The sequence below is a fragment of the Mauremys reevesii genome, linkage group 5 (genome assembly GCF_016161935.1).
Source record: "Mauremys reevesii isolate NIE-2019 linkage group 5, ASM1616193v1, whole genome shotgun sequence".
NCBI lineage: Eukaryota > Metazoa > Chordata > Testudines > Geoemydidae > Mauremys > Mauremys reevesii.
The window spans coordinates 32123489-32141864 of NC_052627.1; the positions used below are offsets into that span (position 1 = coordinate 32123489).

Here is an 18376-nt window from a genome sequence, read left to right on the forward strand (position 1 = left end):
AGATAATGCTGTGTGTCCAGATTCTAAAATTGCTATTGGTATATTCTTTTAATCAGAGAGGCTCGTGGTGACTGCTGAACACTGTGAAAAGAGTCTGGAAGATTTGCTGCGAGAGAGGAAACCTGTGAGGTACAGTATCAGGGAAAACATAGGGAGAGAACACACTAACCAAAAGCTTTAAATACCTTATTTAAAGTGCAGACACAAATTTTCTTTAACAAAACAAACAAACAAACTACGTTTATAGATCCATATGAATTTAATACTTCTATTGGCTAATATTTAACCCTTAAAGCACTGTCTTCCAGACTGCCAGACTTAACACTTGCTTAGGAGTGTTTGTGTATATTTCTTCAGACTCTGAAAGTTGAAGAATTTTAAAGAGAAATGTTTAAAATTAAATACTTTTCTGCACATTAAACCTTGTTTTCATTTTAATAAGTGAAAGTTAAGAGAAGGGATTAGCATTTACATAAAAATCAAAATGTAAAAACAGTGTTTACAAAGATTTGGCAGTTCAGGTTTACACTTCGACACAACGCAAAAATTTTCACAATACATTTCTACATACGTAATACAAATGTAGGTGTGTGCAAAAACTCACAACACAGTTCTAATGTGAAGTTCTCCAACAAATTTGGTCCTTGCAGATACTATAGTAATTCCATGGTCATTACTGTGACTCTTATTGCAAATTTAAAGTTGTAATTACTGTAAGGAAAGAAATATTGTTGTTAGTGGTTTCAGAAGAGCATATTTTAGGTAAGGTACTATCCAGATATGTTCCTATGACTTAGCACATAAACCTGTCTTTATCTGTATATGTAGAAGGTTTATACACAACATGAAGACCATGTCAGTAGCTCCCTTACAATTTCCTCTCTGTTTATTATGTGAGTTAAGTAGTTTCTGTGGGCACTATGTGTCCATATTATATTTCCATAATAATTCATTGTTAACACTAAGGTTGCACAGTTAACTGTGCTGATCTGTATCTGACACAGTAAAGAATGAACTTTTCCCTTTGTGCATACCAATAAGAATTACAATACAGTATTTACATATTAAATACTAATTCTCAACTATTATTGTAGAGTTTTTGGTACTCTGTAAGGTAACATAACATGATATCTAAAGATAACACAATATCTGAAGACTGCATTTTAAGGAGCAAAGTTAAAGGTTGAATGCAGAACCTTAACTTTCATACTATACCTGTATATATGCTGTGTATTCATATGGGGCCTGATCCAATGCCCATCAAAGTCAATAGGAAACTTCCATTAACTGTGGTGGGCTTTGGATCAGTCCCTTTCATACTCCTACGAAGCTTTAGAAATAATTAAAGCAGGAGAAACCCGACCCCCCCTTACCTTGCTCTACTATACCACTTTCTCATGGTCTTCCCAAAAATGTATATTTTAGTGTGGGATGTGAGGGAGCACAGATTGACTACTCCCTCTTGGCTAGTTTTGAGAAAAGTCCACTTAAAATAAAATAGCTATTTGTTTTGGATTAAATAATAAAAAAATGCCTGTACAAAGGTGACCTTGTAGTTAATTTTACAGTAACCCCAGCAACAATAAAACAGTCGTTCAAACAACCTTCTCCCAGCCCTCCTCCCCACCCCCCAAAGTCCTGTTTTCCCTTCTTTTAGGGAAATAGCCTCAATCTTCTCTAAAAGTCTTCTTAAATAATATCTTTTGCGGCAGTGGCTCCTAGCTCTTTTGCTTGTGCAATGCATTTCTCAACCCCCCTGACTACTGTTTATTTTTATAGCACTTGAAGATATCTTAAGTGTCTTAGGGAATTTCAGAAATGATGTACTAACTTTGTTCAGTTGTTATAGTTTGTCTTTACAACAAGCAAAGTTATTCATCCTCAGTAATGACTAACTGCATTAGTATGCAGAATTTCAGCCATTTTTGCTGTGGCTCTGTCCCAAAAGTGGGAGAAATTTGTGTGGTGATTTTTTTGTTTGTTTATTTTTTGTGTGTGTGTGTGTGGGGGGAAATCTGATGTTGGGTTTTGGATTTTTTTCCATTTAACACAAAAATTCTGAAAAGCTTTTACTGAGATGTTAAAATAAATCTGAGTTCAGGTATTGAAACTTATTTCTAAACAGGAATTTTTAAAGAAATAATGAGCATATGAAATGGAAAGTAATTCCTATGTCCTCAGTATAGTAGGTGCTACTGCTGCAGTTGATAGCATAAAAGCTAAGTTATGCTTCTCTTCAAGCAATATTTCCAGTGAGACTAAGACAAATATTTCCCCTTTACTTGTCTTTTGTGAGACCCATGAATAGCCAGAAATAATTTGGACAGGAGCAATTCCCAGTTATTTGATCTGTCTATGTCTATTAGCTTTGTAGAGAACTGTTTGACTTTTCCCACGTATTCTGATTGCATTAGTCTATGATGATAGAGCAGGTTTAATACCCAGAGCTGGTGTGTATGCTATTGTAATTAATTTAATAAACTGTTTATGGAATGGAGAAGCTGCTCTTACGGTTTCTAGATTAGTTTTTCCCACACTTGCCAGAAACTAAGTCTTTTGCACCTGTACCACAAGTTGATGTAAAGTCAGCAGGAAATCTTCTATTAGGTTAGTGCTGAAATTCAAGACATACCATTGTGGACTGTCCAGCTTTCCATACATATTGCAAAATAACAGGTTATCCAGCTGTCTGGTAGTTATTTGCAGTTAATTATCTAAAGTCATGCATCACTTATGGCACACATTACTTGGTCTGTTTTACGTTTTTTCTTTTAAAAGTGAACAAGAGCATCCTTCATGTTTGAAGTTAACTATCCTCAAAGTTTGACCAGGACCTCTTACCTATGGGTGGGTTCATCAGAATTAACAGGTTTTTTTGGACTCCTGGGCTCTGCTCTGCTGTGGGATAAGCACAGTGTGGTAACTACTTTACTGGGAAATGGGAGTATGGAGCCACTGCTGCTGGCCCTGGGGCTGCCCATGTTGCTGGACTCATTCAGTTCTCTCCATTTCACACAGAAAAAGTTACTTCCAGAACCTGGAGGATTAGGCATTTAAGAGATGCAGGGCTGCCTGCAAAGTGCTGATACTTACCACCACTGCATAATGGCTCAGGCCAGACTCCGTCAGGAGATAGAGACAAAACTATCCCTTCCATGCCTGGGAGACCAATTAAAACCATCTCAGTGATGTTAGTCATGGGGAACAGTGGAGGCAGTGCCAGGAATCGATGTATTCCCAAAAGAACAACATTAAATTGCATTTATGACAACATTTCCATAGAATGTGGGCAGCATGGCTACACAGGCCCTTGAGGCACTAGAAAAAGCCCGTCAAATGTTTGCACATGTGCACCCCCTCCACACATACACACACACGTTAGGTTCCAGATACCTCCTAATGAAACAGAGCCAAAGTTCTGAGAACTTCCTTCCTACCACATATGGGCAAATGCCTCACATCTTGCAACTTTCAGAATCCCCTTAGGAGAAGAGGAGAATAAATAACTTCCAACAGTGGATCAAGGTGTGAGTGGGCTTAGGAGATGAATCCTGTTCAAGTGGTCAAGAGTCCTTATGGCTAACCAGTGATGGATTCTCACCACTGACACTTTTTAAATCAAAATTGAATGTTTGTCTAAAAGACATGCTCTAGGAATTATTTTGGGGAAGTTCTATGGTCTGTATTATACAAGAAGTCATACTGGGTGATCACAGTGGTCCCTTCTGGCCTTGGAATCTATGAATAAACTGATCTCCAAATTTGTGGATGGGAAAGTGTTTCCCTGGGGCACATTGGCAGGAACGTGGCAATATTGTCACCTTTGAAGCACAGAGTTGGGATTGCGTGTTAGGCTCCCATGCTTTATTCTATAGCGCTGCAGAGGTGTGGTCCAGAACACTGGATGGCTTTGTTCCATCCTGTCTGTTTTTTCTATGTTCTCTGCTTTGTCATATGTCTTGGGAGCCTGCTGTATTTTAAATGCCAAAGCAGTTGTTCATCTCTAGAAAACAACAATATTAGTTCACCAGTATTGTTAACTGCTGAGTCACAAACTAGCCTATTCCAGACTGTTGATTAGCCTTTACCTGGTGTTGGGGAGGGTTGGCCTCCATAGCAATGACTGGAACTCGGGAGACGGGAGTTCAGTTCCTGGTTCAGCCACAGATGCAGTGTGTGCTTAGATCAGTCACTTTCTCTTTCTGGCCTCAGTTCCCCATCTGTAAAATGGGAGACATAATCCTTTTTTCCATTCTTTGTCTTTTGTGTTTGAGTCTGTTCTGCAGCATGGGTTGTCTTTTACTACGTGGCTATACATGGGGCTTCCAGGGATTGTTGTAACATATAATTAACAATCCAAAACCTTGATAGAACTTCCATTTATAGTTGGAGCTGCAAACGTGTATCCTAACTAGTGTGAGTGTCCTAACTTCTGTATAGCTTAGACACTCAGGTTACCTTTCCTAGACCTGAAGAAGAGCTTTATGAAGCTCAAGCTTGTCCCTTCCACCAACAGTAGTTGGTCCAATAAAATATATCACCTCATCCATCTTGCCTCTCTTCGCAGCATCTGTAAAATGGGTTATTAGTCCAGCTCATGCTCTCCCTCAAAATCTAATTAAAATAACCCTTATTTGTGTGGCAATAATCCAGGTCCCTCCACTCTGAGGAGAGGAGTTGAAAACTGAAAGATCATGCTGCATGGTGGGAGTAGAGACGGGAGAGAGTGCCACCTTCACACATTTGGGAACTCTTAGAATTCCCCTGCCGCTGCTTTGGAGTGGCCAGGCTTTGTGGAATTTTTGGGGTGGAGCCAGGTGCAGGAAGGTTTGGAGTTAGATCATCTACTCTCTTCAGTATTCTCCCTTGTTTACCATGGAAATATTCATATGGATAGTTCACCTGGAATTAATGATATTTGAAGCAGCATTAATTCCTGTGAGTTCTCTTCCTGGCTGCTGTGATGAAGTCGCATGGGATTCTGGTAAGTAGCACAGCTCCATTTGAAACTGTAGTGCCATAGGGAAGGTAAGCAACAGCAATGGTGCTAGTGACAAGCATTGATGTGGGAGTCTCTGGTGACTTTCTTATCCAGGAGCATTTGGGCAGCCATGTCTCCTTTTTATGCCACACCAATTCTGTCATCTTGAGAGGACATGTACAAGTAGATTATTCTATGTAACCCATTCAGTTTCTAGGGACAATGTCCATGGGCTTCTCAGTATGGGAAGGCATGATCTAGATAATAGTTTCTTGTTCACCTAATCATAGTAACTTGCAGTGTAGTTTTCCTCACTGTAGCTTTAATTTTCTTAACAATTGCTAACACAAAATCAGTTTTGAGAAATATCTTCGAGACATTTTAGGACCATTTTTTTGTAAAAGGGCCAGGCATTTGTGCACACAATAGTTGCACTCCTGATTTGTATGTCCAGAGATTCATAGAATCATAGAATATCAGGATTGGAAGGGACCTCAGGAGGCCATCTAGTCCATCCCCCTGCTCAAAGCAGGACCAATCCCCAACTAAATCATCCCAGCCAGGGATTTGTCAAGCCTGACCTTAAAAACCTCTAAGGAAGGAGATTCCACCCCATCCCTAGGTAACCCATTCCAGTGCTTCACCACTCTCCTAGTGAAAAAGTTTTTCCTAATATCCAACCTAAACCTTCCCCACTGCAATTTGAGACCATTACTCCTTGTTCTGTCATCTGGTACCATTGAGAACAGTCTAGATCCATCCTCTTTGGAACCCCCTTTCAGGTAGTTGAAAGTAGCTATCAAATCCCCCTTTATTCTTTTCTTCTGCAGACTAAATAATCCCAGTTCCCTCAGCCTCTCCTCATAAATCATATGCTCCTGCCCCCTAATCATTTTTGTTGCCCTCCGCTGGACTATTTCCAGTTTTTCCACATCCTTCTTGCAGCGGGGGGCCCAAACTGGACACACTACTCCAGATGAGGCCTCACCAATGCCGAATAGAGGGGAATGATCACGTCCCTTGATCTGCTGGCAATGCTCCTGCTTATACAGCCACAAATGCCATTAGCCTTCTTGGCAACAAGGGCACATGATTGACTCATATTCAGCTTCTTGTCCACTGTAACCCCTAGGTCCTTTTCTGCAGAACTGCTGTGTAGCCACTTGGTCTCTAGTCTGTAGCAGTGCATGGGATTCTTCCATCCTAAATGCAGAGATTAGGCCCTGAAAACTTGGCCCTAAGCGTCTAGTGAATTGCCTGTAACAATGCCTGTGTATGTAAGATATTCACAAGAACCACTTCTTAAATATCTTCAAAATGAGCTAAACGAAATACCTGAAAAATCTGAAGGGAGAATGATAAAATTCCAAAGTCCATCAAGTTCTGTAAGGTCCATTCTCACCATTGTTTAAAGCTTTATTAGGTTTCTAAAGTTACTCTCTGCTTACCACCACTTTGATACCCAGAGGTGACAAGTTAAGATATTAAAAGATGGGGAATTAAAAAAAAATTGAGCTATTTTAGAACTATTTCTTTGGGATCATTTTTCCAGACAATATTAAAGAAACTTTAAGCAACACTTCATTGCTGTTATATTATGAGTTATGTGTATTTTTCCTTGCGTGTCATGCCTGAAGTGGTTTTATTTTTCATTCCTTGATGAAGTTGATCTGCACTTGTATTCTTAATAATAAAAATGCCAACAAATGTAGCATTCAGACATTTAGCAGACTTCTGGCACCTCCAATAGTGTTTCTGGATTAGTCTTAAATTTGTGACTAGGGCGGTCTACGCATATTTCTTTCTTTAATACAAAATAGTTTTCATATGTTTTGAAAGTTATGGTTTAGAAAAACTACCAGCGAACCATCAGAGATAGAGGTATAGTATGTTGTACATGGACTCTTTGATAGGAAGCAGGCTAAAAAAAACCTAGACTTACAGATGGGTGCAAGTCTTCTAAAGCCTGAAACTTTACTATGGTTGGAGTTCAAAAGCTGCACATGACGAGGACATCAAGAGATGCATCTACTCTGCTTTGAATCAAGACAGTGGGCTCAAACTTTCCATGAGAAACCCATGTGCTATAATGAAGGTATACTGAACAAGGGTAGATGATGTAGTCAAATGCACTAGCATTAATAGACAGAATCTTTTAAAAAGTAATTTCTCTCTTGCCATGTATAAGATACAATACTTTGGGGGCATTTACTATCTTCTGAGTTTTCCTTCTAATTCTTTGCCAGAGGTTTATTTCCAAAACAAAATGTATTTTAGTGAAAACATGATGTAAGAATAACATTAGTCACGATTGTTTATTCATTATCTAAAGCTAATTTTCTTAATATAGAAATCAAACACTTTTGTAAATAACGAAATTGGAGTTGGAGCTAGATTGTAAAATACAATCAACTGTAGCATTCCTTGTATACAATAGATATATTTTGCATTTGTTCTTTTATGTGAACAGTTACGAATGTTCAGAATGTTAAATAATGACAACAAAAAACAGCTTATGTGAGGTATTGAATACGTGAGGTATTGAATACATGCCCAATCCTGTCCCATAGAAGTCAATGATGCTTTACCATTTTCTACAATGGGTGCAGTAACAAGCTGTGAGTATGTGTGTGGTGTGCGCATATACAATTTACTATATGCCATGTAAGTTACACTTTTCTTAAATTCTAAACATGTCCTATGTGTGAACTATAGGGTTTCTCTACACAGGCTTATATTTAGGGTATAGTTTTTCTTTCCTCACATGATAGAGGAACCAATACAAATATACTGTTTTTCTTCTGCCAAGGCATACTTCAGTTGTATTTTTGACTTTAAAAAAAAGTCATGGTATGTCTACCATATCTCTCTAATGTAAAATAATAGTAAGCATGGGTAACGCACGTAGCTGAATTCCTGCTTTCATTCTATTTTACCCTGTCCCCGTTACAGCTCCTCATAACTTTTTCTAACAAATTCCTTTTCTGCTGAAACTGTCGATGCCCAATTTTTCGGGAAGAAAGGTTGGTCAGAATCAGTGGGACAGTGTTTCATTCATTCAAATGTGGAGGAAGGAAAATATACTTTACGCTGCAGTGAGAAATTTTGAGCGGACAGAGTTTTAAACCATACCTTCTCCAAAAATCCTAGCAGAGCAGTGCCGGCCTCCTAAGGGGAGGTATCTTGATCCCGTTGACACATTTCTGCCACAGACTTTTTAAGAAAAAAAACAGGAGTATTTGTGGCACCTTAAAGACTGACTAAGTCTATGCATCCGAAGAAGTGAGCTGTAGCTCACGAAAGCTCATGCTTAAATAAATTTGTTAGTCTTTAAGGTGCCACAAGTACTCCTGTTTTTTTTGCGGATACAGACTAACACGGCTGCTACTCTGAAACCAGACTTTTTAAGGGTATACATAGAATCCCATTTAGTATAAGTGTGCATGTTATCCCCAGCAAACCACCAGACTGGACAAAGAATCTACCAATGAACATCTGATTTGTGAGTGTTCAAATCTTACTGGTTTACATGAGCTACAGATGTCATAGAAAGCTGTTAGTGTTTTTCATCTTGGTTCTAACCCCACCCCCAAAAAAACCCTTCTGAAAACCCATACCAGAGGGAGCAGGAGCAGTATGATGGCCTCAGATTACTACTTTTGGTCACTGAATTTGTACCCATCCATGACTTCTAATTGTAAATGCTTGTAGGGAAGTCCTGAACCCATGTGAGTTTACATCAGCTCAGATCTTAAGTCTTCTGTGAATCTCAAAATAGGTCTTTCCCAGTTCTTCTGTAACACATTTTAATTCCCCAAAGTGCTTCTCGTGGTATTCCTCTCAGTTCTTTACATATGTTTCTAAAATAGTATTCTAAATGGAGCATTAAACAGACAAATTAGAGATGAATTTATTTGGATATGTTAGCATACTCATGAGCTTCTCTAATGGTGTCTTGATTTGTGATCTTTTCATTTGTACAATTGCCTCCACTTTTCTTGGGTGCAGTCAGACTCCTTAGTCACTGTGTATTTGTTTGTATTTTTGGCAAAACACTGGGATCTATATCAATGTGATACATTCTTTAACACATCTCATCTGTTAAACACCTTATTAAATTCTTTAAGAATACCTTTTAAATCTGAATCAGTAGGTAAGTTATTATGCATCCACTTGATCACCTGCACTTGTAGTCTGTTCATCAACCAAAGCTCATGGGACTTCCTGTTCCACTAGTTCAAACTACTGAGGGTATGTCTACACTACGGGATTATTCCGGCTTTACAGAAACCCGTTTTTTAAAACAGATTGTATAAAGTCGAGTGCACGTGTCCACACTAAGTACATTAATTCGGCGGTGTGCATCCATGTACCGAGACTAGTGTCGATTTCCGGAGCATTGTACTGTGGGTAGCTATCCCATAGTTCCCGTAGTTTCCCCCGCCTTTTGGAATTTTGGGTTGAGATCCCAGTGCCTGATGGGGCAAAAAACATTGTCAAGGTGGTTCTGGGTATAGCCTCACCCCTCCCTCCGTGCAAGTAGCAGACAACTGTTTCGTGCCTTTTTTCCTGTGTGAACTGTGCAGACGCCATAGCATGGCAAGCATGGACCCTGCTCAGCTCAAGACAGCAGTCATGGATGTTGTAAACACCTCGCGCATTCTCGTGCAGTCTATGCTGAACCAGGATTTGCAAAACCAGGTGAGGAGGAGGTGGCTGTGGCAGTGCAGCAGCAAGAGTGATGAGGACATGGACACAGAATTCTCTCAAACTGCGGGCCCCTGCGCTTTGAAGATCATGCTGGTAATGGGGCAGGTTCTAGCCATGGAACGCCGATTTTGGGCCCAGGAAACAAGCACAGACTGCATAGTGTTGCAGGTGTGGGATGATTCCCAGTGGCTGCGAAACTTTCGCATGCGTAAGGGCACTTTCATGGAACTTTGTGACTTGCTTTCCCCTGCCCTGAAACGCAAGAATACCAAGATGAGAGCAGCCCTCACAGTTGAGAAGCAAGTGGCGATAGCCCTCTGGAAGCTTGCAACACCAGACAGTTACCGGTCAGTCGGGAATCAATTTGGAGTGGGCAAATCTACTGTGGGGGCTGCTGTGATGCAAGTAGCCAAAGCAATCATTAAGCTGCTGCTACGAAAAGTTGTGACTCTGGGAAATGTGCAGGTCATAGTGGATCGCTTTGCTGCAGTGGGATGCCCTAATTGTGGTGGGGCGACAGATGGAACCCATATCCCTATCTTGGCACCGGAGCACCAGGGCACCCAGTACATAAACCGCAAGGGGTACTTTTCCATGGTGCTGCAAGCACTGGTGGATCACAAGGGACGTTTCACCAACATCCACATGGGATGGCCGGGAAGGGTTCATGACACTCACGTCTTCAGGAACACTACTCTGTTTAAACAGCTGCAGCAAGGGAATTACTTCCCAGACCAGAAATTAACAGTTGGGGATGTTGAAATGCCTGTAGTTATCCTGGGGGACCTAGCCTACCCCTTGATGCCATAGCTCATGAAGCCATACACAGGCAGCCTGGACAGTAGTCAGGAGTTGTTCAACTACAGGCTGAGCAAGTGCAGAATGGTGGTAGAATGTGCATTTGGCCGTTTAAAGGCGCGCTGGCACACATTACTGACTTGCTCAGACCTCAGCCAAACCAATGTCTCCTTTGTTATTGCCGCTTGCTGTGTGCTCCACAATCTCTGTGAGAGTAAGGGGGAGACCTTTATGGCGGGGTGGGAGGCTGAGGCAAATCACCTGGCCCCTGATTATGCGCAGCCAGACACCAGGGCGATTAGAAGAGCACACCAGGAAGCGGTGCACATCAGAGAGGCTTTGAAAACCAGTTTCATCACAGGCCAGGGTATCGTGTCACTGTTGTTTGTTTCTCCTTGCTGAAGCCCCCTGCCGATTGACTCATTCGCTGTAAGCCACCCACCCTCCCCCTTCGATTACCTCTTGCTTCCTAAGGAAATAGTCACTCTCGTTTAAAAATCATGTATTCTTTATTTATTAATTATAAAAAAAGAGAGAGAACTGTGCCTTTATGCATTCTCCATTTTTTAAAGATACTGTTAGCACAATTTTATCACTCTTTAGTCTTGTGATGCCACTTAGAGTTGAGTGAAAGCTATGGGAGCTTCCAAGTTTGTTTTGCATTTTGTTGGTTTTCTTTTGTATTTGTTGTTTGTTTGTTGTGTTTTGGACCATCCGAGGCACTTGTAGTTTTTCTTGTTTCCTTTGACATTAGTTCACTATCTATTGCTGTCATAATAAGAACTGTGTCTCTGTGGTTGTCTGATCTTATTTCTCACTTCTATGATGATATGGCTACCCTGTGTTTGATTCTGGAGCAAGGAGTCAGTTTTATTTCTCAGTGCAAAATAACCTGGTTCAAAGTTAAGGAAGCTTCTTAGATCTTTGCTCCTTTCTTGGAGGTGGCAGGGGGGAATGATGTCCCTTTGTCAAGCTTTGATAGTTTTGTTTTTCATCCTTTGGGCTTATTCTCTTTCACCATTTATTGAATTGGGGAGGAATCTTATCTTCTATTAAGAAAAACAAAACAAAATCTCCAGATTTATGCTGTAAGTATTGTGAAAATCCCGTGGGAACTTCAAAGAAGCAGAATTACGGATAGGTAATTTTCCCTTTCCCGGTTCCCCAATATATAAAGTTTGAGAGTGGCCAAAACAATTTTAATGATCTTGAAATTCAGGTAAGTGCTTCACTGCTGAGCTAGTAGCCCTAATTCTATGTGTCTGAATGTAAATATTGGGTTCCTCATATCGAGGAATGAGTTAAGAACATTTTTCTTTCAACATAGTAAAGAATGGCATATATTTTGCTGTTGGGAGAAATTGAAAGATGAGGGGATGTACTGGATAGTGTAATGCTTACTTAGTCTGTGAGTAATTTGGCTTCCAGGCATGATTTAACTTCATAAATGTGGATTATGTCAAAAATATGAAGGGCATGCATGTCAATCTTTTTTTCTAGATGACTGAAATCCTATATCAGGGATTGGCAACCTTTGGCCCATGGCCCAGCAGGGTAAGCACCCTAGTGGGCCGGGCCGGTTTGTTTACCTGCCATGTCCGCAAGTTCGGCCTATCGCGGCTCCCACTGGCCGCAGTTTGCCGTCCCAGGCCAATGGGGGCTGCGGGAAGCGGTGCGGGCCGAGGGATGTGCTGGCTGCCACTTCCTGCAGCCCCCATTGGCCTGGGATGGCGAACCGCAGCCAGTGAGAGCCGCGATCAGTGGAACTTGCGGACGTGGCAGGTAAACAAACCAGCCCAGCCTGCCAGGGTGCTTACCCTGGTGGGCCACTGGCCAAAGGTTGCTGATCCCTGTCCTATATAGTGACTGTCTGCTACTGGTAATTTTCATAGTTTCCAAAAGAAACTATTCTGTTGTTGTTTTTTTTAAAGTAAGTAAAAAGTCTACATTCTATAGCTATTTGCATAAGCATCTGATACAATTGCAAATGATATGTTTTGATCTGTGATCTCTGGAGATCTGCAGAATTAACTTTTAATTCAACAAGCTTTTAAATGAGTGCTGTAGACGTGCTCTTTTTTTTTTTTTTTTATCAAGGGATGTGTATTTGATGCCTTTAAATGGAAAATTTCCCTCCGATCCATGAGCAGACAACTGTATCATGGTCTTGTATTCTAACCTGTATGCACTAATTCCCCCAAAGCCTCTCCCCTGCATCTGCCTTTTTAACTTGGTCAAATGATGCTAAACAATTAAAGTTAGCCCCAGCCATTCTCAACTGGTTCATTAAAGGAGCTGTTCAAAAGCAATCAAAAGCCATTTTTATGATGGCAAAAAATGCACACAGAGTTAGATTTCCATTTTGGCCTTAAGCTTAACTTGCTTTTATTTTATGACTTCACTAGTAATACAATGTTAAGTGGTTTAAACAGATTTAGAATATAGTAGATTTGTTTCATTTATAATTATTGATTTTGAAAAAAATCTTCCTACCTAGAAATGGTATATTTGGTAGTTTCTTTCAATAGGTTTATTTCTTCCTTAGGATGTTATTTTCATTATTGCCACTTCCCTATTCAGGGTTGGCAGTTTGTATAGCCTTCCTCTAAAACTCATCACTGCACACCTGGCTCTCTCTCTAAGGTTCGCTGATATTTGGCCTCTCTATCTGATATTTGGCTTCCCTGTTGGTTGTCTCCTATCCACAATCATTGTAAGGGCCATCTTACCAATATAACCCTCGGGTCTCCACCGGACATGTCCATACCAACGTAGCGTATCCTGCTTCAACGTGTCTTCAATTGGGACGAATTAGGTCCCTCACAGCCTCATTTTTTTCCCTAACTCAGTGTGTCCAACCATTTGACCATCTCAACATCTTCATTTCTGTTGAGAGCATATTGATTTCTTTTCTTGTGGCTGGCAAAATCTGTCTATACGTCGGGATGGGTTGACTTACAGTTTTATACACTCTACCTTTTATTAGCATCTTTTTGTCACAGAGAATTGGGGTCAGCTCCCGCCATTTGCACTTAATAGCTTTGGTATAATTCCAGGCATCACTCATGAAGACACCATTGACTGCTGCCATTGATCCTAGGTATTTAAATTCTTTCACTCTTCTAGATCTGTAATATCCTTTTATGGTGATTTCTCCTCCCTCAGTTATCATAGCCTCAGTCTTACCAATGTTTGCGCTAAGTCCCATGGGTTTAAAACTATATTGCCACTGTTCAAAGCTGATTTGTAGGGTCTCACAGTCTTCTGCATATATCACTAAAACTTTTAATAGGCAGCAGGTTGAAAACAAACAAAAGGAGGTATTTTTCACACAATGCAACAGTCAACATGTGGAACTCCTTGCCAGAGGATGTTGTGGAGGACAAGAATATAACAGGGTTCAAAAAAAGAACTAGATAAATTCATGAAGGATAGGTCCTTCAATGGCTATTAGCCAAGATGGGCAGGGATGATGTCCCTAGCCTCTCTTTGCCAGAAGCTTGGGAATGAGTGTCAGGGAATGGATCACTTGATGATTATCTGTTCTGTTCATTCGCTCTGGGGCACCTGACATTGTCCACTGTCAGAAGATAGGATACTGGGCTAGATGGATCTTTTGGTCTGACCCAGGTTGGCCGTTCTTCTGTTCTTAAAGCTGTGCTATAATAAGGTATCAGTCTAAATATAAACTCTCCAGAGACCCAGGCCCTGTTAATGAAGTCATCAAATAAATACTGTGCCCAGGAAATACAATATGGCATGTGAACTCAAGTCTCATTGGCACAGATTGCAGAGTCCTACTGGAAGTTCTATATTCTTTTGCAAATGAAGCATATGAAACATGCTGCCAGAACTACAGTATTGAAACTTTTACTTCGTTGTTGGTCACATACTATAAAGGATCTCACTGTGGCCCCAATCCTGTCTTTAGAATTCCTTCGGAGTAAGTACATCCATCATTACATCTCTAAGACTTAGTTCCTTCTTGTTCATTCCTCACTTTAAGAAAAAAATATAATATTCACGTACCCCTTTTCCTTATACTTACATCAAATTAAGCTTGAATGGTATAGCAGTTGTGAAGGCAGTAGGGATTTGAAAGAGAAATTATTGGAATAAGTTTAAACTCGAAATTATATTCAGCTATTAAAATGTTACATTAAAACAAGACTTCCAGTGCATAACCCTGGCAGCCTTCTATGACAGCACTCTTTCATTTACTCATAGCTTTTCCTTTGATTAAGTAAATATAATCCTTCTGGCCTTGGTATAAAGAGAGAAGCTGTGCTAAATTAACCATGGCATAGTAAAACAGATTTGGTGATTTTTCTTGAAGAGGCTGCAGCAAAGGCTGCAATTGGTAACTGTATGCAATAATTTTTCTCCCTCCTCCCCTTCTCTCAAGGAAAAAAAGAGATGGTTGTAGGGAGGCAAGAAAAATAGTGATGGAATTAATCAGCAATTTCCTGGCAGGAAATCTTTTTGAAAAGTAATAACTTTGGTTGGCTAATGCAAGTAATACTAAGGTTTGCTGTTTTAACAGTTTCACAGCTGAATAAGCATATGGCCTCCTCTTGGTAGCATCTCAGTTCTAAAATTTAAAACTTTTGAGTGGTCTTTGGGTATTCATTCAGCTGAAGAGTAACCAAGGACAAGTATGTTTTTTTTTTATTGTTATGGTTTCTGATAACTGTCCTTATTGGTTCACTGTGGCAAACCAGTCTTGATGCTGAGCAGTTATTACTATTCCTGTTCCTTGATGCAGACAGCCAATATTTTATATTATTTGAGCTCAACTATTCACTTGAGAGAGAGAGAAGGAAACTGTACCACTTTTTAAACTTGTAACACAAAATATTGTGATGGTTGTAGGTAACTGGATCATGTTTTATTGCCTTAATTGAGAAATAACATAATAAACCACACTTGATGATGACACAAAGTATTAGCCAAACTTGTAGGTAGTGTAAGTGTAAGGTATTTCTCCCAATTATAGTTCTCCTCATACCTGGAAGAATGTAGTCATTTGTGATAATCCTATATGGATGTTTCACCTATTATACATTAGATTAGATTTACACTGTTGTAAGACTTGACATCTGATGTGTACTTAATACTCCTGAAGTTTTATCATCAGTGGTGAAATAGAAATAATAGACCAAAACCTCTTCTGTTACATGGCTGTGACTTTGATTGATCTCAGTGAGATTTGCACCCATGTAACTAAGATCAAGATTTTGGCCCAGAGGGAGCTCCTCCTGGGATCTGGACTCTTCCTTCTCTTTCCCTACGCCCTCCTTAAATTCAGCGATCTTGAATTTTTTTCACTGCCTTCTCAAAATGAACTTAATATGCAGAGATGTGAGAGTACCAGCAAAAGTCATCCTCTTCCATATGTAACTTTGGGTCAATCAGAACAGCAGTGAAAATGTCCAGATGCTATGGGTGCTTCAGAATCCTGGACCCTTTTATGAAACTGCATAGAAGTCACAAGGACACACTAATTCCAAAGCACGATCTCTATTTTTGTACATATACAAAATAGTGTCAAAAGAAGGTGAAGATTGCTTATTTTTCATCTTTACTGCTTCTTATACTTGTCTTTGTCTCCTTGCCCCCAAACTTTACCATTCAAACTGCCAAAAAACAAAAAAAAACAAATTTCTCAACGTTTCATTTGTATCTGCTTAGTCTTTATCTCCTACATTGAGACTTTGGGGTTCATATGGGCCATGGGACTTATTTCTACCTTGACCCTCTTTTCTCAATGGTCCTAATATAATGATGCTGTTCTTCTCTTGATGGTGAACTTTGTTCTCCTGGTAATGAGGGTATAGTGTGGTGGAGCTCTTGTCAGCAAAATGGGAATAGGCAGTTTTGCACCTATTTGTGGCTGTGTATTCTGAATACAATACATCAAAACTTCTTATAAACTTGTCATTCCACTTTGGTTTCTGCTGATCTTTTAATTGCTTGGGATTGTTTATTCTTTATAATCTCACTAATGGCTTGAGATGGAATTGCAGATACGTTGTGCACTCTGGAATGCCCAGTATTCCTTTAAGTAATACTTTACTGTATAGTCTGCAGCATTTCCGATTCTTGCTACCTTATTGTGAGTCTCATGATATTTGGTGCTTTTGAAAAGCTTCTAGAGTTTCATGTGAGAATCTCTGCTTTTATTTTATTTTGTTAGTTTCTAGTTCTCTTGGTTGTGGAGAAAAGCTTGAAAATGTGAACCCTAAAAACCTTGCAACCCAATGGTGTTTGTTTTTGACTTAACAACCATAAGATTTTTCATGATTTTAGGGGACTGATTCATTATTTTTGAATACTTGTGATTGGCAATAGTGATTCTGTTGCTTTGTATTCCAGCAGTACAAAATTATGTGAATGTATTTTTTCACTCATAAGACTTATGCTGTAAAATCAAAAGCCTTGTTTATTTTTCTAAGACCCCCAAATTAAGTTAATTTAGGCTTAATCTGGGCCAGTTCTTCTTTTAAATGCTTAAGTAGGATTTAGGTGTCTAATATTAGGCACTGAAGTTTGAAACTGTGTCAATAGCATGTTACTCTGATAATTGTACTTTTAAGAGCAGGGCTAATATTTATAAAATAACTGAAAATGGTTATGACTTGTGACTTTCTCCCTGATGTCATTTGTCAATTTTGTCTTCCGCTGACTTTTTGAAAACTGATCTACAGTCAGAAAGTCCACTAATGCCACTGGGATTTCTAGGTGCAGATTGGACTTAATTTTCAAATGTGTATGTAATTTTAGCATTGAGTAAAAATGAGAGATTAATAGGTGCAGGCAGGCACTGTACAGGCTTCCCTCCCCACAGAACCTGAGGCTTGTCCTTCAAAACCTCTGCTATCCTAGTATTAACCTCTCATAAGACTGCTAATTGTACCAAGTTGTGTGGTGGTTTTGTTTGGTGGGCAGATGCCCACTAGGGACTACAAGGGAGATCACAAGTCTTATTTTTACTTATGACCTCAGTTGAGATTCAAAATTCTGAGCTTTATAAGTAAATGGCTAGTGCATTACAGCACAGTGTGCCTCATAGCCTTCACACTGGTGAATAGGTCTAGTTATCAGGGCCAGGACAGACTAAAGATGAGACTCCTCAGAGTCTGGGAATCTGTGTGGCATTTAATTTTTCCGATAAGGATATTCTTGTTTTAAAATAAAACTTTAACCACAGTCTCCCTGGTAAACTTATCCTGGCGATTGAAAGTATTTAAAGAGAATTGCTGTGTTTGCTTGTGGGTTGTAATCAAATCATGATGGAGACCATGCCAACAACATTAACTCTAAAATGTGCAGGCCTAGTAGATGTACTTATATTTTGATTTAGTTAAAACCCATAATAAAATAACCTCTACAATGGGGTGAAACCCTGACCCTCTTTGATGTTAGTTCTGCTCTTCTGTCACTAGTTTGCTCTCTTTGGAGGGGCAGAGTTCAGGAGGATGTGAGAGGTCTGTATGGCTCTCGTTTCCGTTAATGAAATGGTGAAGCGTGAGGTATGGTAATAATCCTAGTTAAATTTAGCTTGTTGTTATATGTTCAGGTGTCATTACATGGCTTTTTGGTGGGAAATTTTATTTTAATGTTATCTCCCCTATTGTCACCTTCATATCCTGTCATATTAGTAAACTTTTTACTTAAGAATGCATAGACCAGCATCTGGTTTTAAGAGAGTTCTGTTTTAACCTAATTTTTCCATCTGGTGACCCTTTTGGCCTGAAAGCTTGTCTGTTGCATCATATTTGTTGGTCCAATAAAAAGTATCTTATTATTTTACCTTGTACATCTGGGCTGACTACAGCGTAGGAGAAGTGGTTTGTCCCTGGTCAGTCAGTGGCAGAGTCAGGATCA

The 18376-nt window shown here is 39.7% G+C and overlaps 1 protein-coding gene across 4 annotated transcripts in view; it reads left to right on the forward strand.

The window, feature by feature from the left end:
• Positions 1 to 18376, forward strand: part of TBCK (TBC1 domain containing kinase) — a 172628-nt gene that overhangs the window by 11420 nt on the left and 142832 nt on the right. For all 4 annotated transcript variants that reach the window (XM_039539380.1, XM_039539379.1, XM_039539381.1 and 1 more), the window contains exon 3: positions 57 to 129. In XM_039539380.1, coding sequence (XP_039395314.1) covers positions 57 to 129 — 73 coding nt within the window. The remainder of the gene's footprint in view (positions 1 to 56; positions 130 to 18376) is intronic.